General features: G+C 42.5%; 1 protein-coding gene across 6 annotated transcripts in view; it reads left to right on the top strand.

Moving 5' to 3' along the window:
- The window catches only part of PKP4 (plakophilin 4), a 272331-nt gene that overhangs the window by 233433 nt on the left and 13181 nt on the right, over positions 1-25717 (top strand). For all 6 annotated transcript variants that reach the window (XM_059727364.1, XM_059727362.1, XM_059727363.1 and 3 more), the window contains 8 exons: positions 4165-4348; positions 5644-5761; positions 6251-6442; positions 9048-9221; positions 10977-11127; positions 19708-19903; positions 22320-22404; positions 22531-22648. In XM_059727364.1, coding sequence (XP_059583347.1) covers positions 4165-4348; positions 5644-5761; positions 6251-6442; positions 9048-9221; positions 10977-11127; positions 19708-19903; positions 22320-22404; positions 22531-22648 — 1218 coding nt within the window. The remainder of the gene's footprint in view (positions 1-4164; positions 4349-5643; positions 5762-6250; positions 6443-9047; positions 9222-10976; positions 11128-19707; positions 19904-22319; positions 22405-22530; positions 22649-25717) is intronic.

Genomic DNA, 25717 nt, shown 5'->3' with positions numbered 1-25717 from the left:
ACTTCCTGCCTATGGCAGGGGGCTGGACTCAATGATCTCACAAGGTCCCTTCCAGCCCCTAATGTCTATGAAATCTATTGAATTAGAGTTCATGAGAAGGAAATTGTATTTAGGGGTATTTAAATTTATGCCAAAGAGCAGCGATGGCTTTTGTACTGTTGAAGCCTATACTGGCATATAACTAAAAGCAGAGGAGCACCTAACTTCCATACATTTTTGCCTATGTTTTCAAAGACAAGCACAATGTAAGTGTTATTTAGCAGTCAAATAGAGTGGTGGGGAAAAAAGGAGTTGTAGTGTTCCATACTCCACCTATTTGAAGCACCAGAGTGACATTACACACAGTAGATTGTAGAGATGAATTAAAAGGTCATCATATATGCTTTGTGGGGTTCATGAGTGATCCTGACTTTTCCATATGTGATCCTTGCCTCTGCTTGGCAGTTAGTATTCTAAGCAGTATCTGTTTATGATCCAAAAAGATTCATTCTATTAGAGTCTGCAGATCTTCAGAATATGGTAATCTATTTTCTTCCTTATGTTTTTTGATCAACAGTGAAATTATCAATGGTTACATTTAAGTTCCTATCACTGAGTTGCTAAGTTAACATCTTTTTAACTTTTTAGGGGAAAGTGGGGACAGTTTACACCTCACAGAACTATTTTGACATTGTATGTAAGGTAGATAACGCTACATCGATTCTACTTAGTTCATATTTTAAAAGAATTTTTTTTCAACCCTAATGGCTCGAGGCAAGAAAGCTCAAGGTTCTGGACCATAGATGACATAGGGCTAAGTACAGACAGTCAAAAAGCCTGAAGCCGAATCAATTCAGTTTTTGCAGGTTAGTCTAAGCTGCATAGACTGAACCAATAAGCAAGCAAACAAACATTCACTTTTGGTTCTGGAAATGTAGCCACATGCCTGCAGTGGTCCAGGCCAGAAGCCAGGAGGTGCTAAAGCACACCTCCCTGCTTGGCTGGAGCAGACAGCTTGGGCTCAGGTTAGCTCACCCACCCTGCAAGGGGGGGTTGTGGGGGAGGTGCAGAGCATCCAGGAATCTGGGGGACTGTGAGTTAACTTGAATCTGGAGGGGATCTGAAACCAAAGTTCAGTAAAATGATTTAACTTCCAGGTTTATCTTAAACTGGTTTTGGCTATTTTGAAAGTGGTTTATGTGCACTGAACTTCTGTTTTGTTACAGATTTGAAGCAGTTTCTGATCACTTATACTGGTTTATGTGTAATTTCTGTCCCTAGCCCAGGGATACACAGTAAGCTGCTCACGCAGAACCCTAATACATAGTTATCTACACAGTTGGCCAGCACAAAGTTTCTTCTGCTTTTTTTCTTCTCAGAGAACTATGGTTTGGTGTTTGCCATGTTGAGTGCAGTGTTGGCAAAATCTATTCTACTGAGACGAGAGGTTCATTTAGGGTATTGGTTCTTAGATGTGTAGAAAATAGTTTAGCCCAGGGATGTCAAATTCATCTGGCTCACAGTGCCAGTGCACAGGGCCAGTTTGTCAGGGTGTTGCGTGCAGCCTCCTTCCCAGACCGCCCCTGGCTCTGGTGCTGTGGGCACTGCATGCAGTCAGCCCCCCTGTGCTATGTGCGGTGCCAGGTCAGGCCCACAGGCTGCCTGCAAATCGAGACCAGTGGCCAGCGCATGGTGTACACAGCACAGGGAGGCTGGACAGGCCACACATGCTGCATGAGGCACAAGGGGCTGGCACAGGGCATTCTGTGCATGTGGTACCCCACTGGATTGGCTCCAGAGCCAGCGCACACAGCTGTCCAGCTGGGTGTGACAGAATCATAGAAAATTAGAGCTGGAAGGGACCTCAGGAGGTCATCTAGTCCAACCCCCTGCCCAAAGCAGGACCATCCCTAACTAGATCACCCCAGCCAAAGCTTTGTCTAGCTGGGTCTTGAAAACCTCCATGAATGGAGAGTCTACCACCTCCTTAGGTAACCTGTTCCAGTGTTTTACTGCCCTCCTAGTGAGAAAGTTCTTTCTAATATGTAACCTAAACTTCTCTTGCTTCGCCTTGAGACTGTTATTCCTTGTTCTGTCATCTGCCATGCAGTATGCAGGGCTGGGGCTGGCAAGACACCCACAGGCTGAATCCCATAGTACCATATGTCAGTTCCGGCCCATGGGCTGTATGTTTGACAACCCTAATTAAGCCTTATGGGGCACAAGAATCCAGTCCAAGATGCATACCTCCAGAAAGATGTGTTTTGTCAACTGCATTGAGACTCTGGGTACTTGTCCCTACGGAACCAGATGTGGATCTTCCTCCTGTCTTCTGGAATGTTATAATGGAGTTCTTTCTCTGTGAGAGAGGAGTTTTTTGCACCCTATTAGATCACTAAAGAAAATTTCTCCAAAGCTTTTTTTTTCTGTTGAGGAAATAAGAAGTGTATTGCAGTAACTGAGGTACATACTTTCCCTGCATCTCACCTAAGATTAGGTGTGTTCTTTTTATCATTTCATGCTTTGTTTTGTCAAGCAGTTGAGTGGTAGGCTGCTGACACCTCTGCTTTGATTGATCAGCCAGGCTGGGGAATGTCAAGGAAAATATACCCCACAATATGAAAGCCATTTTGTTTACACAGTCTGTAAAATAAAAGTTTTCAAGGGCAACTTTTCAGATGACCTGTTGATCATATGTACTTTGGAGTGTAAAGGTAGGATGATGCACCATATTGCCTTTGCTTGTGTATAGGTAAATTATTTTTCCCATGCTTTACGTGTGGATATTTAGCCACAGGTGGATTTGATTTAAATCAAATTGATTTAAATCACAATTTAAGTCACTGGTCAGGAAGCCTTGATTTAATAATTGTTTTCTACAAAAAGTGCATTCTTGTTGTTGTTTGATATAACCTTCATGAAAATTTTCCCAAACTGAGTCTCTTTTACAGTCTCTATACTCAGAAACGTATCCCTTAAGACTTCTGGACTATTCTACTCAAAATGTTTCTCTTCTGTTTCTATTGCCCCTCCCTTCTTGCATTGATCTCCAGACTCTTCTTCCTTGCCCAGATCTATTCCACCCCAACCATTGGCGCCATGTAGTGGGTGCATGCAGGTGCACATGTACCCACTGAGCTTGGCGGTGCACCCCCTGCAAAAAGCGCCGTTGACACCGCCAGTGGTGCCTGCAGACGGTTGCCGCTTGCCACCCCACCTGCACCCTCACCACTGGCGACATTCGTGGGCAGTCCCTGATCACTGCTGGCAACCGCCAACACTGCTGGCAGCGTCTGCGGGTGGTCACCAACCACTGGTCAGCATGCACCACACACTCCCCCCCTGCTGCTGACAGCACTGTGGCCGCCTGCGGGAGCTCACTGCTCGCCGCCACCTGCAAGAGCTCGCCATGCGCCCCCCCCCCCCCCCCCCCCCAGCCTCCGGGAGCATGCGATATTCATGACCCCAACAATCTTCTATTCATTTAACTTTTTGAAACTTTGCACTTGTAGAGAGCGGCAAGGGCTTGACTCTGTGTACACAAACTTGCAGAGACACAATAGGGCTGGTGGGTAGGTTATCAGGTCTGTTATCTTTCATTTCCATATACTGCTATTAACAAAGTTGTTATCTCTGGAGACACAAATCCATAGTTTGAGAACTGAAACTAAGCATCACAGAGATGCTTAATGGGATCTTCTAGACTGAGTACTGAGTCCCATTGGGTGGAGTGTATTTTTTTTAATCTTTACTAATCTGTAGAGGAGCCTCTGGGAACCCCATAAGATTGGGCACCTAACATAGTCTGTGGCCTGTTGTGACCTATTTATAAAACGTTTCTAAAAAAGATTACAGAAATATATTGTCTCAAATAGTATATAATTAGATGTTATAATCCCTATTCCACAATGATATCTTTGAGCTCTGACACATCTGAAATTAAAACTATCTTTATATAGGTTTTTGCTTTTTAAGCATCTTAAGAAAATTTAAAAATGTGATTAAATTTTGAAAATCTAATTTAAATAAAAATGCAATTTAAATTTTAAAATCCAATTTTTTGTAATTGTTAATTGTTATCCACCTGTTTCACAGTGAATGCTATTTTATATTTGGTATAATAAATGCTGCCAAATCTCTTGTGATCTTTCAACATTAAATACTGCAATGGGATTTTCTTTTCAGGAGTTCTTTGGAACTTATCCTCATGTGATGCAGTAAAAATGACAATCATTAGAGATGCTCTGTCTACGCTAACAAACACTGTGATAGTTCCACATTCTGGATGGAATAATTCTGCCTTTGATGATGATCATAAAATTAAATTCCAGACTTCTCTAGTTCTACGCAATACCACAGGATGCCTGAGGTAAGTCACTGCGTACTACAAGATCCATATTAACATAATAACCAACCTGTTCAACAGTGAATCCAGATTCTTTTTAAAATGCAATTTCTTAAACCATGTAGTTGTTATATTCTTTGTAGTCTGCTTAGTTCTGTCATTCAGGCCAGCACTGCTTCTTACTCATCCTTGTTCAGAAAACAGCATAAATACAGACTTAGACCCTAGGAGAGACCATTTAATGAATGCTGTTTCAGCTCTTTTCCTGAGCATTACATTTCTGTTGTTTTTGTTCTCAAATCATACAGTGACCTTTTCCTTATTAACAGTAATTAATATTACCAAAGTCATAATATTAAAAGAATTTTCCATAAGCATTTGAAACAATTTGAATGAAGTCTCCTCTGCAAAAGTAATGTGATATTATTCACATCACTGGTGAGGTTATATAACATATAAAAAGGATTTTAATTTTTCTGCAAAATCCTCTTAAATCTTAGAAACAACTACAAATAATCAGAGGCATATATACTTTTAATGAAAAATATAAGAAAGCTTAGTGACTGTGAATGTTTAAATGTAGTTAACAATAAGCAGTGCATGACATTTAGTTAATGGCAAGTTAAAATTGCATTTCTAAATAATTCTTATAAGATATTATTGCTACAGGTAAGAGGTAAGATTACTGTCAATGAAAAATTAGACAAAGCACTTATTTTCTGGGGTCTTTATCTACTTCCTGTCCACTTCACAGCAGTACTTTTTGTATAGCCAATTTTACTACTTCCGTTACGTGGGTGTTTCACACATCACCAAGACAGAAGAACACTTGTAAAATAGGGAAATTTAAAAAAAAGAAAAAAAAATCAATTACATGAGAACTCAAGGGCCTGAAATAGTGAATCCATTTGTGTCTTTTTCCTTTTTTTATGTGATTTCACATTGACTGTGTTCCTTTAAACTACAGTGTTGTGATACAGAGCTCTGCAGTCCTCAAAGTGAAACTGAGGGATTTCCTTGCACTTGGTAATGGTCATCCCATACCCTGGAACATTGCCATTGCTAGACTATTCCTGCCAAAAGTGCTTTTTTCCCCCTGACTCAGATTTTTATGAACTACATATAGTCTATTTGTTTGCAGTGCACTATATTGACCTAAGTGGCATATTTGTAATTTCCCAACGTAAATGATCAGCCAACTCTAGAAAAGGCCTTCCTTTTGCAAAGTATTTGATTAATTAAAACACTGTATTTATGAATGTATGCCTGTGAATACTGTTCAGTCTTGATTTACATTCTTGCTATATTTTAACACTCAGGAACCTAAGCTCTGCAGGAGAAGAAGCACGGAAACAGATGAGGTCTTGTGAAGGACTGGTTGATTCTTTGCTGTATGTGATTCACACGTGTGTGAACACATCAGACTATGACAGCAAGGTGTGGCCATATTTTAACTAAATAATTCTTTGGTACTAAACCAGTTGTCTGATGTGATTCTGTTCTGCTGTGTACAGTAGAATTTAACCATTTGTGGTCTACTTACTTTTGCTGACCTTTTCTTTTCCAGCTACATTTATTTATGCACAATCAAATCCAACTGTGGAACACACTTATTCTGTGTGTTTGATTTGACAATGTTGAAGTACTTCCTCTTTGGTAAATAATAATAATATTCAGAGCTTAGCATGCCTTTCACCTTCAAAATACTTTTAAAAAATCCTGAACTTATCACTGTAAAGTGGGTGACTCATCACATTTTTGGGAAAGAAGTTTACAGGATTGTAATTTGTCCAAGGACAAGGAGGGGAGTGGTTAGGCTCAAATTTAGAATTTGGGGTTCCTCATCCCAGATTCTGTGGTCTGAAAGCTTGATACATTTTATATGAAAGTGTTAATTACAGGTTATCTTCACACTTTGGGTTCTAGACAGTGGAGAACTGTGTGTGCACACTGAGAAACCTGTCCTATCGTCTAGAATTGGAGGTACCTCAGGCACGCCTACTGGGTATTAATGAACTGGATGACTTGCTAGGGAAAGAATCACCAAGTAAAGATGCAGAACCAAGCTGCTGGGGAAAAAAGAAGAAGAAGAAAAAAAGAACTTCACAAGAAGATCAGGTTTGCTTTATCCTTGTTTGATAAAAATTTGAGATACTTTTCTACTATCAGGAAAACAGTATGTGTGGAGAAAACTGTCTACAAGAGCACAGTGACTACCTCCAGTACATAAAATGCTGGTGTTAAGATAGGGCTGTGTTAGATTTCCAAAAGAGCTCAGGTGCCATTTAGGGCTGTGCGAAATGACTGTGTTTCATTTCAGTTTCGGATTTGGCATTTCAGAGGAACAGTGATTCGTTTTGGTGTTTCGGATCACTGTCCCGTTTCAATTTGGCCCAATCTGTTTTGGAGTTTTGAAGCTGTTTCAATGTTTCAGCCATAGGCTATAATGGGGAATCACTAAAATGCCTATAACATTGTCATTCCTTGCCTGATTCAGATGAAAATTGCAGGGATAGTAGCCCCTTCTGAGGGAATGAAGCCTATCAAGTTTCAAGGAAATAGGTTTAGGGGGTTTTGTGAAACTGCACCTCAAACAGTTCAAAGCAAAACTCATATCACTTGCCAGCACCGGCAGCATGCTGTCATCCCACATGCAGATCCAGGGGCCCGCGCCCCCCAGAAGGAGTCTGGCACAGCCCTGCAGCCCGCCCAGGGTGCACAGGCCCCCACATCTGCATGTAGGATGACAGCAGACTGCTGCTGCTGGCTAGGGCCAGCGCCAGCACTGGGTTCTTCCCAGTGCTCGGCTCAGACTATGCTGAGCAGACACAGGTGCTGGCGCTGGCCCCAGCTGGCAGCAGCAACATGCTGTTATCCACATGTTCTGCAGCCGATGAGTGCGGAGCTTTAAAAAAAAAAAAAAGACTAGACTCATTGGCTCTGGCAGCAGTAATTGGGGCCTCTGGGCACTCGTGCAAGAACCCCGCCCTGTGCAGCAGGGATGGCCCCCCTGTGCCTGGCAACCATGCAGCAGGTGTCCCATGGTGCGGGTGCAGCACAGCTCAGCAGGATGTTGTGCACTGTCCAGGAGTTGGGGTGGATCCACCTGTCAGCCAGAGCTCCCAGTTTGATTCCCCAGCGCTCTAATCATTTCCCCAGCTCTTCCCGGGGGGCACGGCCCCCTGATCTGTGTGCAGGGTTTCAGCGGGCTGCTGCTGCTGGCTGGGGAAATAGCCCAGAGCTGCCACCATCCCCAGCTGGCAGCGACAGCCTGCTATCATCCCGCATCATCTGGGGGCCCATGCCCCATGGGAAGAGCTGGGGGAAGCGATCAGAGAGCTGGGGGAAAGATCGAGGAGCTGGGTAATTGAACTGGGAACTGGGGGAATGTTCAGGGACCAGAACCTTCCTCCACTGCTCTGCTCGATTCCCCAGCCTCCTGATCACTTCCCCCAGCACTCTGATCATTGCCCCGACTCTTCCTGGAGGCTGTGGGCCCCTGGATCTATGTGCTGGGTTTCAGCAGCCTGCTGAATCTCTGCACACAGATCAGGGGCCCGGTCCCCATGGAAAGAGCTGGGGAAGTGATCAGAGAGCTGGGGAATCAAACCGGGAACTAGACATCAATATCAAAGCAGTCCTTCCCTCTCTTTCCACTCCCTCCTCTTAGTTTTTGTTTCCCTGTAAGCCTGGCTCCGAAACTCTGAAATTCTGCAAAACATTTCCGAAATGTTTTACAGCCTTTTGACATTTCGGAGCTGTCTTGGAGCCTTCCATTTTAATTTGGATTTGGTGTTTCAGGCGCTAAAACAGCCTGAAACACTTCTGAAACAAAACAGCTGCTGAAATTTCACACAACCCAACTAAGCAGCTAGATTTTCAAAAGTTTGCAGTGCCCAGCAGCTTCTGGACTACTGTCACTTAATCAGCAGGGCTGGAGGAGATCCTCACAATTGGACCGTCCCTGGAACACTCAACAATAAGGCAAACTATGCTACCTCTGTCCTCTGCCCCTTGCATAGATTGGGGTCATTCCATCTATGCAGGGAGTAGGAAGCAGTGGCACAGATGTAGCACAGAGTAGTGGCACAAGAAATCGCTGCCACCACTTATACAGCGTGGGCAAGCTGCATCAGGATACCTCCAAGGCTTCCTTACAGCTTGCTACTGGACAGACTATCAGAGCCAGTGCTCTTCCTCTCTTCCTCCCTCTTGGAGGAAGGAAGAGCAAAAGACCGGGTATTGGGTGACCCTGAGAGAAACATACAGCCGTTCAAGCTGGCACAAGAAAACTTCCTGGGAGAGAGAACTTCCTGGTTGGAAGTGTTATCATTGTTTTGTGGATAAACTGCTTTCTTCCATGAAAAACCTCTTGAACACCTATACACTACCTTATATCTGCTGGAAGAAAGGCATTTCTCCCAATACAAACTTAACACCAAACCATAGCCTCAGGTAACTATAAGCCTGTCAGCCCTAGATTGATCCTGGAAAAAACAGTGGGATAGTTGATATGGGACTTGAATAATAAAGAATTAAAAGAGGGAAATACGATTAATCCCAGTTAGTAAGGCTTTATGGAAAATATCCTGTTAAACTAACTTGATAGCTTTGTTTATGGGATTAACAAATCAGTTGATGATCAGTTAATATTGTGGAGGATTTCAGTTTTGTTTGAACTGGTATGCTAACAACTAACAAGTCTTTTGGTTTTTTCCCTCAGTGGGATGGAGTTGGCCCTATACCAGGATTTTCTAAGTCTCCCAAAGGGGTGGAAATGCTGTGGCATCCATCTGTGGTAAAACCATATCTAACACTTCTAGCAGAAAGCTCTAACCCAGCCACTCTAGAGGGTTCTGCAGGATCTCTCCAGAACCTTTCTGCAGGCAACTGGAAGGTATTACATTAAGCTCATCCCATAATCTTAATAGCTATTTGAATTTTCCCACTTCCTCCTACATGTAAACCCTGACTAATTGTTCTCTTTCAACAAAATATTGGCACTTGTGTGTATTGAATACATAATTTGCTGCCATGTGTATGTTCACACATCTTCATTAATCAGTGCCTTCAATGCTTATTCATACAGTTCACAGCCTGTATTCATATAGTGTACATACAGTACATATCACTATTCCTCCACGATGACCAAGAAATTAGTCCCTAAAAGTGCAGAGCAGTTCCTCTGACTTGAAGGTTCTTTTAAATCTACTTTGAAATCAGTTGAAAGTGAGGATCCAGAAGCACAGTAGGACAGCTTTGCACTTGGAGCAGCTGTGGCACATGGGACAGTGCAGGGCTGCTGCAGTGCTAATTATGGTGGTGCAGTAAGCCACCACTGTGGTGGTGGCTGTTTTTGCACTCTGCTGTAAAGGTGGAAAAATAGCCCCCCATTAGTTATGGACTGTGAGAATCCATTAAAAGTGAAGGACTGGCCTCCAAGTGCATCACTTCCTCGGTGTATGTCAGTTTAGGCAGTCAAAGGAGATAAGCATGCACAGGAGCTGAGCAGAGTATATCTTACACCCATAACTGGCAGTATAGCATGCACTTTTATAATTTTTTGCTAGACCTGTCTTGAACAGGTGGACAAACATGCCAGATTTTAAGGTGTTATTTGTGATGTGGACAAATATGTTCTTAGAATTCAGATGAGTTTGGAGGCACTCGATTACGTGGGTGGAGGGTGTCATCTTTTATCGAGTGAAATAAAAATATGTTTAAATAATCTTTTGCATTGTTGCTGCACTTTTACTGTACAGATTTGTCTAGCAATCAAAACTGCCATATTAATGGATACATACTATCCCCACTTTACAGAAATTTAGTTTCACAATGAAAAGAAATACAAGTATGGCAGCAGGGAAAGGAGACGTCTTGTTGAGAGTGGTATTAAAATCTGTGCCACTGTTTAAAAACAAAGTAGTGTTTTCCCCACTGAATACAAATGCCAGAGAACCAATTAACTCTGAATTTTGGTGGAAAATTGTTGCAGAAACAGAGGACACGAGCCAGATGTAAATACAAAAAGTATGGCACCAGTCTGTGGGAATCGGGACAGGCTGTTTCTTAGTAAGTTATGGTAGTTGACACACTTAGTGGTTATCAGCAAGAGTAGGGCACTATTTTTATTATTTGCTGCTGTACTCTCAACATATGCTCACGTTTGTAGCCCTCACATATGGTTCATTGCAAAGGCACCACAGGACATCTCTTTAATCACTTTTATATATTTGTCAGAAAGAGATAAAAATACTCATTGCTTTCTTTGCTATACAAAAATAGCTGACAGATTTTTATCTAGGACTTCTGAGCATTTATCGCAGATGTTTTTTAATCAGCCTTTTTCCTAAAGTATTCCCTTCTTAATAGATGTAATGTTTTATGTCATCCATTTAGAACAGTTAATCTAGTCATTCGTGCTTTTATTAATTTTGTGTTTTGAAATATTCTTCTCAAATGGGGAGATTTCAGTGGGCCAAAGACAGGCAAGTTCTAATTCCTAGTGTCTGTGCAGGAACTGGGCACCTCTTTATCATTTGTGCCTTTGAAAATCTCCCACTAAAGCACTTAGGAATAATAATACTATATTAAAACATTATGTTGATGTTTTAAAATGGCAGGTTTGTAAGTAATTAAGTATGTGTATTAGTTTGCAGCATATATTCGAGCTGCTGTCAGAAAAGAAAAAGGACTTCCAATTCTTGTAGAACTGCTGAGAATGGATAATGATAGAGTTGTTTCTTCTGTTGCAACTGCCTTAAGGAACATGGCGCTAGATGTTCGCAACAAGGAGCTGATTGGTAAGTTTGTCACTGACTTACATGTTCAGTCATAGCAACACAAGACAATCTTTCCTTTGATGCACGTAAAGGAATTTTTTTCTTTTGGGATGAGGTTTCCCTGTGATCTATGTGTTCCCTTTTATCATATGTCACTAGTGTCACACGCATTTAATCTTGACAGCAGTAGCTGTTTGGAACAACATTGTCTGTTGATTTGCCCTTAGCCGTTTTACAATCCCTTTACAACAGATAGGAGTCACTTGAACTCAAAGTAAATCAAATAAAAAGTTATCATTGTAGAACATGATGGAAAATGCAGCTACCATTCCTTGGAGCCAAAACAGTAACCTTCTCAGCCAGCCTCAAGGTCCTTCATGTACTGTAAAGGATTTAACAGTCCAGATCTTAACACATAATAAAAGTTTTGTTCTGATTGTGTTATATTCTTCCTCTCCTACTAAAATACATGGTTCCATCAAAACTCAGATGTGGGTCCGCATACGAGTAGGAGTGTACGTAATTGTTAGTGCTGCTTTTCTAAATCATTAATTATTTTTGTTTCCTAAACTAATGATTAACACTTTTCAGCTCCAATATGTGCCTTTCTCATCTGGCATACATTTCAAAGGAAATATAAGTATTTGTCCTGCCCTAAACAGAAGCCTTACAAATCCACCCAGAGGACGGGGCACAGCACATTCTGAGAATGCCTTAGCCTTAGCTTCAAGCAGTTGTAGTCCAAAAGAATCCCACAAACATCTGTCATGATGCAGGGAAGCTTAATTTTCATATAACAAGAAATAACTCGCTGGGATTGTTTTAAACCAGTGTAGTAATTATGCAAGTGCTACTTGCACAAGTAGGGTACAGTTTGTACAGATAAATATAAATGCAGTTGAAAATACAGTTCTATTATTTATTTATGAAGCTTACTCAATTAGGATACTCAGAATACAGTGCCATAATCTCATAATTATAAAAATAATCTTGGCAACCAAGAACCAATATATAATGTTGTGCGTTTTGAGTAAAGATTGCAAGAAAGTGATTAATGCAGCTCTATGAATATTTTCAGTTTTCAAACTATTTGACCCTATTCAATCTGGACATACACCTAGCTATGAGATGGAAACTGCAGTAGCTGTACTGGTCCATGAACTTCTGGGCTAGGGACAGACATTACACATAAACCGGTTTAAGTGATCAGAAACCGATTTAAACCTGTAACCAAACAGATGTTCAGTGCATATAAGCCAGTTTGAAAATGGCTGAAACTGGTTTGAGATAAACCTGGTTGAATGTAATATATCAAACTTAACTGATTTGGGTAAAACTGGTTTATTCAATGTCTGTCCCAGACCCCTTCCTGGTTTAAGTTAAACCAGACTCCCCCCAGGATCCCGGCACGCTCTCTGGGCTGGGCGGGGCTCTCTGCTCCACAGTAGAGCTGGCTCCTCCCCTCTGCTCCCTGGCTGAAGCTCTGGCAGAGACTGCAGGCATCTGCCTGGCTTCCCTCTGCTTCCCCCCACCCCTCCCCTCACCATTCCCTGCTAAGCAGGGATTCCCCCCTCCTCTCTGCCTTACACAGACACCTCTCAGCATTAGCTACATACCACATGCTGGCTGCACTCCATGCTGTGGGAGACTAGACAAAGGCAGACAGGACTGTGTCTGCTTAGGGCTTTTTGGAGCTAATCAACAGCTAGCTGTTAATGCCCTCCGTTCCTTCCTTGGAAGAAGAAGACCTTGAACTAATGGAAAGAAGCTTTTGTTTTCTTTATGAGCTGATAAACACCGTTATCAATTGCCTGCTGGGCTGCTTGAGGGGGTGGGGTAGAACCCCTCTCTAATCAGAGCATCCTGCCAGGGCCTGGCCACGCCTCCACTCAGCTCAGCGCTCTCGAAGGGAAGGAAGCGCTGTTCTAGTGCCCCCCCGCAGTTTTTAGCCTGAGCCACTGCAGGCATGTGTCTGCATTTCTGGGATGTCTGTGAGGTTACAAACCAGTTTAGCTGAGCCAGGTTAGAATAACCTGCAAAGATTGAATCAATTCAGGCTCAGGCTTTTTGAATGTCTATCCCTAGCCCTGCTGTCTGTAGTTTGTGCTGACATTATTAGATATCTATATTGTCTTTGACCATATAAAATTTATCATACTGTTGAGTTGATCATAAATTGTTAATCTCTGGTGATCTTTCGCAGAAGTGAATGGAATCACTTTGAAGAGGTTTTCCTCCATTAAACATGGGAGGAGCCAGTGGTTACTGTAAGCTGTTGTTTGTGTCCCTCAGGCTTTCTCATATAAGGCACTGATGAAACATACTTTCTCCCCTCTCTGATGCACTCTGAACAAGGTCACCAAAAAGTTAGTAAAAAATTATGTTGCAATGTCTGCGGCATCCAGATGATACCCAGCTGGAGTTCCTTCCATGTAGGAGAGAGCACTGCTGGCAAAGTATTCTCCCAGAGGGCCTCTCAGCTCTCTGGAATGTACTCTTTCCTAGTCCCTCCCTTAACTCCCAGAGCCTGCCTTGGTAACCTTTTAGATATGCTGGAAAGCTGATCCTGTTTTCTATAGAATTTGAAGAAAAGGATAGAATTATTTATTACTACAGAAACATTTGTTTTTATGTTTATTTGATTAAAATGGGCGCCAGTTGCAGTTGATTTAAATAATCTATTTGTATTATTTTTACTAGGAATTATAGGTCTTATGAATGGCTTCCAGAGGTTTCTTCAGTCTTAATAAAATCAAAGCAGAAGTGCTGAATAGGCTGTACTCTTTGTGTCATTACATTTTGCTCTAACATTTTTGTTAGCTTGTTTTGCATGGTTTTCCATTTCTTAGTGGTTTTGTTGAACAGATATTCTTAAAAACAAGATTGGGCATGTTTACTGTGAAAGCCATATTTGCAAAATGTGTCCATTTTCATGTAAATAGACCTCCTATATTTGAAAATGGGTGCCTAATATTTTGCACATCTTTCCCAATGCTGTAATAAAAAAATATTTTCTATAGACAGACAGAGAAATATTGCTCGTAGGTAGCATAGGAAAGTAGAGCCAGAAGGGACCTCACAAGGTCATTTAGTCCAGCCCCCTGCTCATGGCAGGATTGTCCCTGACTAAACCATCCCAGCTAAATGTCTGTCCAACCTGCTCTTGAAAATTTCCAAGGATTAAGATTCTGCAACTTCTCTAGATAGCCTGTTCCAATACTTGACCATCCTCATAGTAAGAAAGTTCTTCCTGATCTCCAACCTAAATTTTCCCCTACTGAAGTTTGAGGCCATTGTTCCTAGTCCTGTCCCTAAGTCACAGATAAAAGCCTGTATCCATCCTCTCTGTAATTGCCCTTCAGGTATTTCAAGACAGTTATGAGTCTTCTCTTCTCCAGAATGAATAGCCATTGATGTTTCAGCCTTTCTTCATAAATTCTGCTTTTCAGGCCCCTAATCATTTTTGTTACTCTGCACTTAACTCTTTCTAATCTGGCCACATCTTTCTTAATGTGTGGGGCCTAAAACTGGACACAGTACTCCAGGTGAGGCCTCACTAGTGCCGAATAGAGCAGGAGAATCTCTTCTCTTGATTCGCAAGCAATACTTCTGTTACTACAACCCAGTATTCTATTGGCTTTTTTTACTGTTGGCTTATACTCTGCTGACTGTAACCCCCAGGTTCTTTTCTGCTGTACTGCAGCCTAGCCCATCAGTCCAGTCTACATTTGAGCAGACCATTATTCCATACCAAGTGCAGGGCTTTGCACTTGTCTATATTGAGTCTCATCTGGTTGAATACAGACCATTTCTCCAGCCTATCTAGTTCAATCTGGATTCTAGCCCTGTACTCCAGACTATCTACAACTATACCCAGCTTAGTTTCACTAGCAAATTGGCTAAGGGTGAACTCAGTCCCATCCTCCAAATTATTAATGAAGATGTTGAATAATACCAGACCCAAGACAGACCTCTGGGTAACCCCACTTGATACCTCCACCCAACTAGATATTGAGCCATTGATGACTACTCATTGAGCACAATGATCCAACCAGTTACATATCCATGTTACAGTGCTTTCATCTAGTCTCCATTTCCTTAGTTTGTTAATGAGAGAGCCCTGGGAGACAAAAGCCTTGCTAAAATCAAAGTATATCACATCCACTGCTCTCCCCCCATCCAAAGCTATCACCACTTCATAGAAGGAAATCAGGTTGGTCAGGCATGACTTGCTCTTTGTGAATCCATGTTGGATGTTCCTGATCTCCAGGGATCTGGGTTTTCTGTTTTCTATGGGAAAATGTGGGAAAACACAGACTTTTTCCTTTGATGAAGAAAAATGCAGATTTTATACTTTAAAGGAGAGAAGCATGGGAAATGATGGGTTCCCTTTGCAAGCTGTCAGCATTTGAGCCTCCAAAGGGCTGCTTGGGGCTGGAGGGAGTGGGAAGAGGGCAAGGGGCACTGCAAGCATGTGTGTGCATACACATGTATGTGATGGCCAGGCAACATGGAGAGCAGCTCCTGCAGTTCCCTCCATGTAAGTCTGTGGGGGAGGAGAGCAGGTTAAGGCCCCCACAGTGAGGGAGGGCTCAGACTAGGGGTGCTGCCCAGCCGGGCTGTGCATAAAGCCAAAGAACAGGGTGGGAATGTGGGGTCAGGTGGGGAGCAGGATGGAGCCACAGCTGGCTCATCCTGGGTGCGGTGGTAGGGGCTGGCTCCCTGCACTGCACACACTCCCAGGGAGAGAGGCATGGGAGGGCACATACCCCCAGATTTGTGCATGAGATGGTGTCAAATATAAGATGCCTGCTGTGGGTTTGGTGCTTCCTACCCTGCTGCCCTCCCCCCAGGGACCCCCACAGCCCAGCAGGTGGGACCCAGCACAAGAGAGCAGAGAAGGGCAGTCAGGCTCAGTGCTGCTGTCAGGAGCCCCACACTGCCATGGCAAGGTGCCCCTTGCACTGCCACTGCTGCTGTTAAGTGAGCCAGGGGTACCTTGCCATGGCGGTATGGACGGCATAGGGCTCCCAACAGTGGCATCGAGCCTGTCTGCCCCTCTCTGCTGTCCTCTGCTGGTTCTCACCCACTGGGCCATGGAGGCCTCCAGGGGGAGAACAGCAGGACAAGGAGCCCTGAGCCTACAACGAGCAGCCCACATTCACCACCCCGTCACCTCAGGCTCTGCTCTGGCTGTGGGAGTGGGGTGGGGAGCCAGGTTCCACTCTGGCCACAGCAGCTGCCATCTCCCACAGGTAGCAGCTGGGGCTTGGGTGCTGCTGGGGGGGGCAAGGAGCTGTGGGCCCTAGCCCTGGTCCTGTAACCCTGGTCCCATAGCCCTGGCAGCTGGGGCCCCCCTCTGGCAGGGTTGCAGGGAGCAGGGGCTGCAGGCTGGGAGTGAGGGGAACTAGCAGTACTGGGGATGGCAGGGTAGGAAGTGAGGGGCACTGGTAGGGGGCTGTGGGTTGGGAGTGAGGGGCACCGGCAGGGCCAGGGGTCTATAGGTCAGGAGTAAGGGGCCACCAGCAAGGCTGGGGTCTGTGGATTTGAAGTGAGGGGCAATAGTAGGGGCTGGGCACCAGCATATCAGGGTTGCTCAGCACCGCAAAGCAGTGGGGACCAAAGCCACAGCTGGGCTTGTGTGCTGATGAGCAAAGGTGGCAGAGGAGCTCTGATTTTCTGTGATAAAAAACTAAACTCAAATGCCAAAATATCTAGGTACAGTATTAAGAATTTATTTTATTATAATGGTTGAGGCCTTGGTAGGCTTCCAAATTGCTTTAAAACTGTAACTATATCAATAAAACATTGTGGTCAACTGATACCTATATATATAGTGGTGTTTCATTTTAATCATGGAAAAACATGGATTTGGAGGGGTTTAATCAGATAATTTGCCATTTTTATCAGAGAATTTTCAGTTCTTAAACAAAGAAAACCAGGATCTCTGCTGATCTTGTTCTCTAAGCACTTTGCAGTAGATTCCTTGAGGACCTCCCTGCTCCATGATCTTCCCAGGTATCAGCCTCTGGTTGACTGATCTGTAATTCCTCAAATCCTTCTTCTCACCTTTCTTAAAGATGGGCACTGCATTTGCTCTTTTTGAATCATCTGAGACTTCACCTGACATCCATGAGTTCTCAAAGAGGATAGCTAATAGCTCTGAAATTCCTTCTGCTAATTCCTTCAATACCTTAGGGTGCATCCCATCTAGCCCTACTGACTTGAAAGCGTGTAGTTTCTAAGTAATCCCTAATTTGTTCTTCTACTACTCTAGGCGGTTTGTCAACATCCCCATCTTTGCTATTAAATGCACTTGTCATCTAGTGAGTGCCCCCATTTATGAAGACTAGAGTAAAAAAAGGCATTAAATACTTATGCCTTCTCTGTATCATGTGTACCTAGATTTCCTCCTGCATTCTGTAAGGGATCTATTATTACTACAGTCTTCATCTTACTCTTGACATACTTTTAGAATCCCTTTTTATTGCCTTCATGTCCCCTGCCAGCTGCATGTCACATTGTGCCTTGGCCTTCCTAATTTTTCCCTGCACACACATGCAGTGCTCTTATACTCTTCACTAGTACTATGACCAGGGTTCCACTTTTCATAGGATTCCTTTTTTTGAGTTTCAGCTCATTGAACACATTGCTATATAGCCAGTCTGGTCTCCTGTTGAACTTCCTATTCTTCCCTGCTTTAAAATAACTTACTTCTGCACCTTTAAAAGGTCCTTCTTAGAATACAGTTAGCTCTCCTGGACTTCTTTTCTCCTCAGATTTGCCTCCCAGGGGATCCTGCCCACCAGAGTTCCCTGAGTTTATCAAAATATGCCTTTCTGAAGTCCAGTGTCTTTATTCTGGTATTCTTCCTTCCTCCCTTTAGGATCCTGAGCTCTGTGTAACCCAAGTTACCTTCTACTTCCACATTTTCAACAATACCTCCCTGTTCGTGAGCAGTAAAAGGAAGGGTAGATTGCACCTAAGTCAAGAAGAGCTTCCCTCAGGCCCGGAAGGTCTGATTTAGTAAAGAAAATTCTGGGAATACGAATATTAAAAAAAAAATCTTCAAGGAAAAAAAAATATTTTTGTTTTAAAGTGGGCATCAGAGGGCTCTGACAAATGTCACGGGAGATGGTTCCACATCACAGCAGCCATTGTCTTAAAGATGTAACCACCTGATGATATGTTGCTCAGTCTTTGCAAGACAGTTAATGTCAGCATCGCTGTATCCAAAGTTCTTGTTATTTTTTTAATAATTGCTGTGCTTGTTCAATGGAGTCAAAAAGCTAATTTTTTTGTTGCATTCCTTTATGGTTAAGGATCAGGGTTTCTCCCCAGGTACAGTATGTAAATATAAAGTTAAAGCCCTTGTGTAAAGTTTTATCCCTTATTTATCCATTATTCACCATTATATATAAATGTCTTCAATAAAATCCATTAATAGCCATTCAGTCATCAACATGGGGTAAGCAGAAAAAATATTGACTTTAGCTTTAGTAATTTCCCTTGTTTGCAACGTGACTCTGCTTGTTTGTTAGGCAGTAATTGAAATCTGAAAGAGCCCAGATCTAATCTTTTGTGGGTGAGGAGCAAGGTGAAGAAAACATCTGTAAGAACTACTTCCAAAATTACTGAGAGCCTCTCTGTGCTCTGGGGGCTGCTGCTGCTGCTTTACAAAGAGCATCTGTGCTTCTGTCGCTGGGCCTCGACTGCTGATACAGCTCCATTGGCAGGAGGAGTTTTGTTGCTGCCAGAGTGATGCTAGCTCCCCAAAACGGAAGCTCTGCTGACAGGAGCCATCTCCCGCAGGCAGAGCTACATCCATACGGGGGACTTTGACAACAGAATGACAGTCTATAGGGGGTGATCTTCACCTCATGGTCAACAGAGCCCTGTTGGGAGAATAAATGTAGACAAAACCTATTTACTAGTAAAGTACAGGTTTATGTCTACCTAAAAGTGTAAAGACTTTCCAATTAATAATATCTGTCAACAATTAAGATAGTGTTTGAATTGAGGACAAAAGTAAATGATAATAAGGTCCAATATTTTCTTACCCTTTTCGTCCTTTTCCAACCATTTTAACTTAGAACAATTGACAGCCAAATGTGATCAGCCAATAAAGATCCATTGATTCAAACCCTGCCTGAAGAAGAAAATTGTATATTTCTTGTGCATTCCCCTAAGACCCAAGTTGATCTAAAAGATTCATAAGCAAAGTTATTGGAACATTGTTTCTCTTTTGGTGTAAAACACCCCAGCTAAAGCAAGCCTAACTAACTAAATAAGCATACATATTTGAGTGTCTCTGTGTATATTGGCATGTTGCCATGATATTTATTTAATCAGCCGTTCTCTAATCTAGCAGGAAAAAAGAACCAATTGTAATTCAGAAAATAACACTATATTTTCTCTTGCTTCTGTGTGCCATTTGAATTAGTATTGTATTCAACTTGGTGGTGGTGGTATTTTATTCTACATTCCCTCATTATTGCCTTTAAACTTGTATGTTTCTTGTCAAGATACTGATTTTATAATGTTTTAAATACAAGTAGAAAACACATTTTCTGACTTTGTTTTATTTATGGTTCTTTGTAGGTAAATATGCCATGCGAGATCTGGTGAATCGCCTTCCAGGAGGCAATGGCACAAGCATATTATCTGATGAGACTGTAGCAGCAATCTGTTGTGCTTTGCATGAGGTCACCAGTAAGAACATGGAAAATGCCAAAGCTTTGGCTGACACGGGAGGAATAGAAAAACTTGTGAACATAACAAAAGGAAGGGGTGACAGGCAAGTCAGCAGCAGGGCTCACAAATGAAATGTTTCTTTATTCCATTTCAGATTTAAAAAGCACTTGAAAGGGAATTTTAAAGAGAAAAAGGATTCATTACCACATTCCTGGTTTGCTGATAAGACTAGTAGTCTCCCACAACTGCAACCTGTTAGGCAAGGGAAAAGGCTCTTTGGCACCTGTTTCATTTTGTAATGTTATTTCCATCCAGGCCCTGCCAGTCTTTTTTAGGGTACAGTATACTGGGTACAGGCCAGGGTACTATCTAAAGCTTGTAGGGGCTTTTGCTATAATTGGATCCATTAGAAACAAAATAGCAGCCCTCTGTTGCATTCTGTTCACAGAAGGTTGTTAGTTGCAACGTCAAGCACCCACAAGTTAAGAAACTGCGGAGTTAAGGCTGCTTGCGTGACTTTAATTCAGCTTCTTCAAACCAGTATATTGTGATAGTTGCTAATCCCATGAAGCTCTGCTTTCAGCAGGACCGTGCTTTAGCCAGTGTGAAAAATAAATAGTGCTTACTTAGTGAGCTATTTTTATTTTCTCATCACTGACCCTGCACCTTATTTACTACACGCCATTCAAACCTTCTTCTGAATATAAAACGTATCGTTTCTTCAAGAGATTTTCCATGGCACTCAAAATATAGTATTTGAGTATGTCATAAACATTAATTAACGTTCATAATATCCATGGTAGGCACAGACAACTTAATGTCAAAAGCATTCAGTTATTTTTGGTGCCCAAATTGCTCACGTGCAAATTGCCCAAGGACCTGATTTTTTTGCAGGTATTTTACGTGGTCAAGAACAGCACCCATTGATTTCAGTTGGAGGTGGGAGTCTGCAGCACTTTTGCAAATCAGACCTTAGTCTCTCAAGTCAGGCATCTAACAAATGATGGACCTGTGAAGAGTTAGTATTCTAAGTGACTTATGAAGCTTCACATAGGACCGCCGTAAGGTTCCATTCTAGTTCTCCAGCATATCATTCAAATACTTTAACCACAATAAAATCTTCACTTATTGCTGGCTATTCCCTGCCTTATTTACTACACATCTACCAACTACTGGAATAACTTAGGCAAGGATCCTGGAGTCAAAAAGTCTCAACCACTGCACCCCCTGATTCATCCCCAGAGTGGGTCCCTCCATATACTTACTGAGGTTGGAGTCTGCAATAAAAATGGCATACGATCATTAAATTAAATGAAAGGCCATATCATAACTACACACTAGTTACATGGGCATTTTTTAACTGCTATTCCTAACTTGACTTTGGTTCCATTCCCAGTGTTGGAGGGAAACGTGCTCTAGTGGGCACAGAATTTTCTGCACATTTCCTTCTTGCTTGCCCTCCTGCTCCAACTCCCTGCAACTTATACCTTTCCCAGTCCAAACTGAATTTTCAAAGGCTTATAAATTGCCAAGATATAGGTGAATTTTTATAACAAAAGACTCATGGCTAGCATGGGAGCCTGATTTGAGCAGATTTCAAGTCACTACTTACAGGGGTACTAGCATTTTTCAAAAAAAAGGTTGCCAACATTTTTACCGTTGACAAAACAGTCAAAACAATGGGTTTCCCCTGCCCTCATTTTGGAAATGGCAGAATTGTTTAGCTGAAATTTAAAAAAAAAAATCAGGCTGAACTGAATGCCCAGATCCATAACAGGGACAAGTTCAGTCTACTGGGTAACACTTGACAGACTTATAAGTGACTGAAAATGGGGTCTTAGCAGGGGTGTTTGGCAACCTTACAGGGTTGTGCTACAAATCCTGCCTACCTTTCTCTTTGTTTATGATTTTCTTTAAATCAGGTGTAATAGATTGGTAATTATTTGTTTTAATGTTATTCCACAGAACTGGTACAGCATAGGCAGTAACTATACTAACTGCCTCACCCTACCTGTCCATGTGCTACAGGACAGACCTGGAGGAATCACATCTGGCATAACATAAGTGTAATGGCCATGCCTGTGTAGCTGTAAACCAGCCTTTTTGCTGAGACCTATCACCGTGACCCCTAGTTGTTGTGATTTGTCTCTAAATTGCACTAGGAAGTGGCTCAGTGAAGCACAGCGCATCCACCTAACACATACTGAACTCCAAAATAGATGTAACGTAGTTGTCTGGGGGCAGAACTGAGCTCACACCAGTACAGTCTAGGCATGCTTATTGGCATGCATTGCATCTGTTTCTGAGTTCAGCATACATAGAGCAGCCTGTTGGGCTTCACCGTAGTGCTTGTTAGTATGGCCCAGAGGTGGTGTCAACATGTTGATATGCATTTGTTCACTGGGAATTACACTGAAATTACCCCAGCTTATCTCATGGCTGTAGTACATCAAAGTGAAATTCACACGTGCCCCGTTTGCACTTTCTTTACACTATAATGGTATTTTTTATTTTCTTAGATCATCATTGAAAGTGGTCAAGGCAGCAGCCCAGGTATTGAATACATTATGGCAATACCGAGACCTCCGTAGCATTTATAAAAAGGTAAATTACAACACTGCATCTGAAAAAATCAGCAGTCATCTGGAAATCATTCCACAAAGATTTGAAAGCATTTGTTTTAATGAAATGTAATTCACTCTGCTATTCGGTTCTGCTGCCACTTCACAGGATGGGTGGAATCAGAGTCATTTTATTACACCAGTATCAACATTAGAGCGTGACAGATTCAAATCACATCCTTCTTTGTCTACAACCAATCAGCAGATGTCACCTATCATACAGTCAGGTCAGTATCCTTGGTGTTTTTCTGAACAGGCTTGCTAAGGGACTTTGCCCTTTATGGGAGATCTTGTTTCCTCTGTTTTGAAAATCTGCACTCTGCTTTTAATTTATTTGCTGTTACATTGTGAAATGGACATCCCCTATGTCACAACCATATTTTTCCTTATGAATAGGAAAAGATGGGTACTACTTGGAGAGCCTGTCAACTCTATTTATTAATCACTAGTCTTGTCCTTTCAGATGCACAAATGCCTAGGCTGTGTGCAGAACTTGAGATCAATATGGAAAACCAGACCTGAGGTTCCCTGCAGATTCAGGCAGTATCTTATTAGTAGGCTAGAAGACCAGCCCAAGGGATCTGTCACAGTTAAACTCAGTAAATGAGGAGAAAACAGAAAACTTAATTCCTGCTTTGTTCTGTGTCCCAGGCTGGGAGTATTAGGATCCACATTTTCATGACCCATTTCTCAGCTGTATTAGCACATGAACATATATGTATGTTTGTGTGATTTTTAGATGCATTATTTAGAAGCTGGATGCACATTTTGTCCTTGTTAAACTATCAGTGTGACTGAACAGTTTAAAACAGCCTTATAATGGTGATGGTATTATATGTATATAATATATCTTTAATATTTATACTATAGGATAGTAGAGACCCCAGTTGGGAACTGGGTTTGGGCTTCCTAGCCATTGTCCAAATATCAAAATAGATACGGTTCCTTCCCTAAAGGACAAAGGGAAATTGCCCCATGTTGCCTAGTCTGTGTGTGTTTCTGGTATTACTCAAAGTAGCTTTTTGTAAAATTATCAAGTATTAATTTAGTCATTTGCAATCCTTCCTAAAATGTTACCATGAAACAACTCTGTTTTATGGCCCAAAAGACAGAGTATAAGTGAGGATTGAGAACTCAGCCCCTTAATCATTGTGGGATTAAAGCAGAGAGATGTAGTATCATTAATATTTTTAATGTGGCTGTGGAAAAAGTGGTACAGTAATTGTGATTTTTTAGCACTGAGTGAAAGCATATAGCCTGGACCAGCTTTTTGTATATGCTGATAACATAGCTGTTGTAAGAGATAGAAGATATGGTACAAAGGATGACTTAAGTCTAAGAAATAAGAATAATGGTTTAAGCTAAATGAAGATAAAAACAAATACATGATTGTAAGCCAGCATCTTAGACAAGTTAACCTAGCAGCAAACAACCATAGACATCAACAAGTTTGACAGTTTAGACACTTAGAAACACTAAACGTTAATAACATTTTGGTGAGGTAGAAAAATAAGGCATAGATACAAAGCAGCAGTGCCTGTTACTTTTCTCTGCATAACATTTTTATCTGCAAAATACCAAGAAAGACAAAGTGCAGATATTCAAGACCACAATAAGACCTATTGTTTTATATGGCTGAGAGACCTGGGTACTTGTCAAAATCGAAAAAGACAGTAAAATACTCTTAAAAAATAAAATAGAGGCAAATTTTGGAGCTAGTTAGGGAGATTGCTTTGTGCATATTTGCTATGTTCAACTCTGGGAGATCTATAATGGACTAAGCGTAGTAAACAGTAAAATCCCAGCAACTTCATTGGTAGCGTGTGACAGGCGCAGTTGTGGCCCCATAACTCCTGCCCCAGCTCCAGCTCTAGGGGCTCTCACCTCCTTTACTTTTCCTGCCATGCCTTTGATGTTATTGTCTGAAAAGGAGGGAGGCTTCCTGAGGGACCTAGAGTGAGTCTGTCATTCAAGCGTGGGGCTTAAGCCTTCCTGGCCTCCACCCTTTTGCTCTTGCTGAGCCCTCTAGCTCTAGTCCACTGACCAAACCGAGCTTCGGGGTTTCGAGCTTCTAGTCTGGTCCTACAAGACCTTTATTTCTGCTCCTTTCTTGGGCTGTTGAGCAGAGCTCTCTAGGCTTTCTCTCTGTTTGGGCTCCAAGTCCTATCACTGCCCTGCCCAGGCACTGGGCCCTCTGGCCCCTAAAGTCTCAGTCCTACCCTTCTCAGGCTCTCTGCAGCTGCTGCACCCTGCCCCCCCCCCGGGCGGGTGCTATGGGACCTCCAAAATCACCCCCATGGTCCTCCCAAACCACCAGGCAAAACTGGAATCAAAACACAAACACAAGTCCTTCTGACTCTAAAAAAAAAATGCCACCTCAATCCTGGATCTAGATCCATTGCTAGCCCTCATGTCTCTACCTGACTTGGGGCCAAGTGCATTCACAGTCTGCTTCTAACTCACAGGCCCCTCTACAGAGCTCCGTCTTGTTCAGCTCCATAGCCAGACTTGCCTGGTCAGCCTCTGGGGCTGCCTCATCTGCCAGGGATCCTGGTTTTCTCTGGTTTAAAAAAATCCCCAATTTTCAAGTTAAAAAAAGTAACACAAAATCCACATTTTTCACTTATCACAATGAAACGCCACTATGTATTAGTGGCATTTCATTTTAACCGTGGAAAAATGTGGATTTTGGGTTACTTTTTTTAACTTGAAAATTGGGGATTTTTTTATCAGAGAAAACCAGGATCCCTGTGATTTCTCTCTCTCAGGCCCTGTTGCTTTTCCGGTCAACTGACTTCCTCAGGGTTGCCTGCAAGTGCCTCCTAATTAATGTAAGCAGTCAGTCTCTATGGCAACCTAGCTGCAATTGTCCTCTGCTTCCAAAGCAGTGTTCTGGCTGCTCTTTTGCTCTCTTAAAGTGACAGAGAGCCCCAGGCTCTTTGTTAAACAGGGCATATAGCTAGGATGATGGCAGATGGACCAGTCCAGTATCTCTTAGAAGGCCATTCTTATGAATTTGACCTTGTAGGTATTGAAGAAGAGGACAGAGACATAATATTGAGAAAAGCCTAAGACAGAGGCAGGAATTATGTTGGGTGCACGGCCGTTTACTGTGTTTTGGCAAGCTGTCGAGGGGCACGTGGGTAGCCCTGCCTCTTGACAGGTGCCCCACCCATGGTCGCTATCTTGTGACCAGAAGTCCCGTCACCTAACCCCTGACCTTTGCCACCAGAAGTCCCTCCCCTTGCCCCCGGAAGTACTCCTTTCAGCAAGGGAGTTTGCCAGCTTGGAACTAG

The sequence above is a fragment of the Alligator mississippiensis genome, chromosome 4 (assembly GCF_030867095.1).
Source record: "Alligator mississippiensis isolate rAllMis1 chromosome 4, rAllMis1, whole genome shotgun sequence".
Taxonomy (NCBI): Eukaryota; Metazoa; Chordata; order Crocodylia; family Alligatoridae; genus Alligator; species Alligator mississippiensis.
This window is presented reverse-complemented; position numbering and strand designations above follow the sequence as displayed.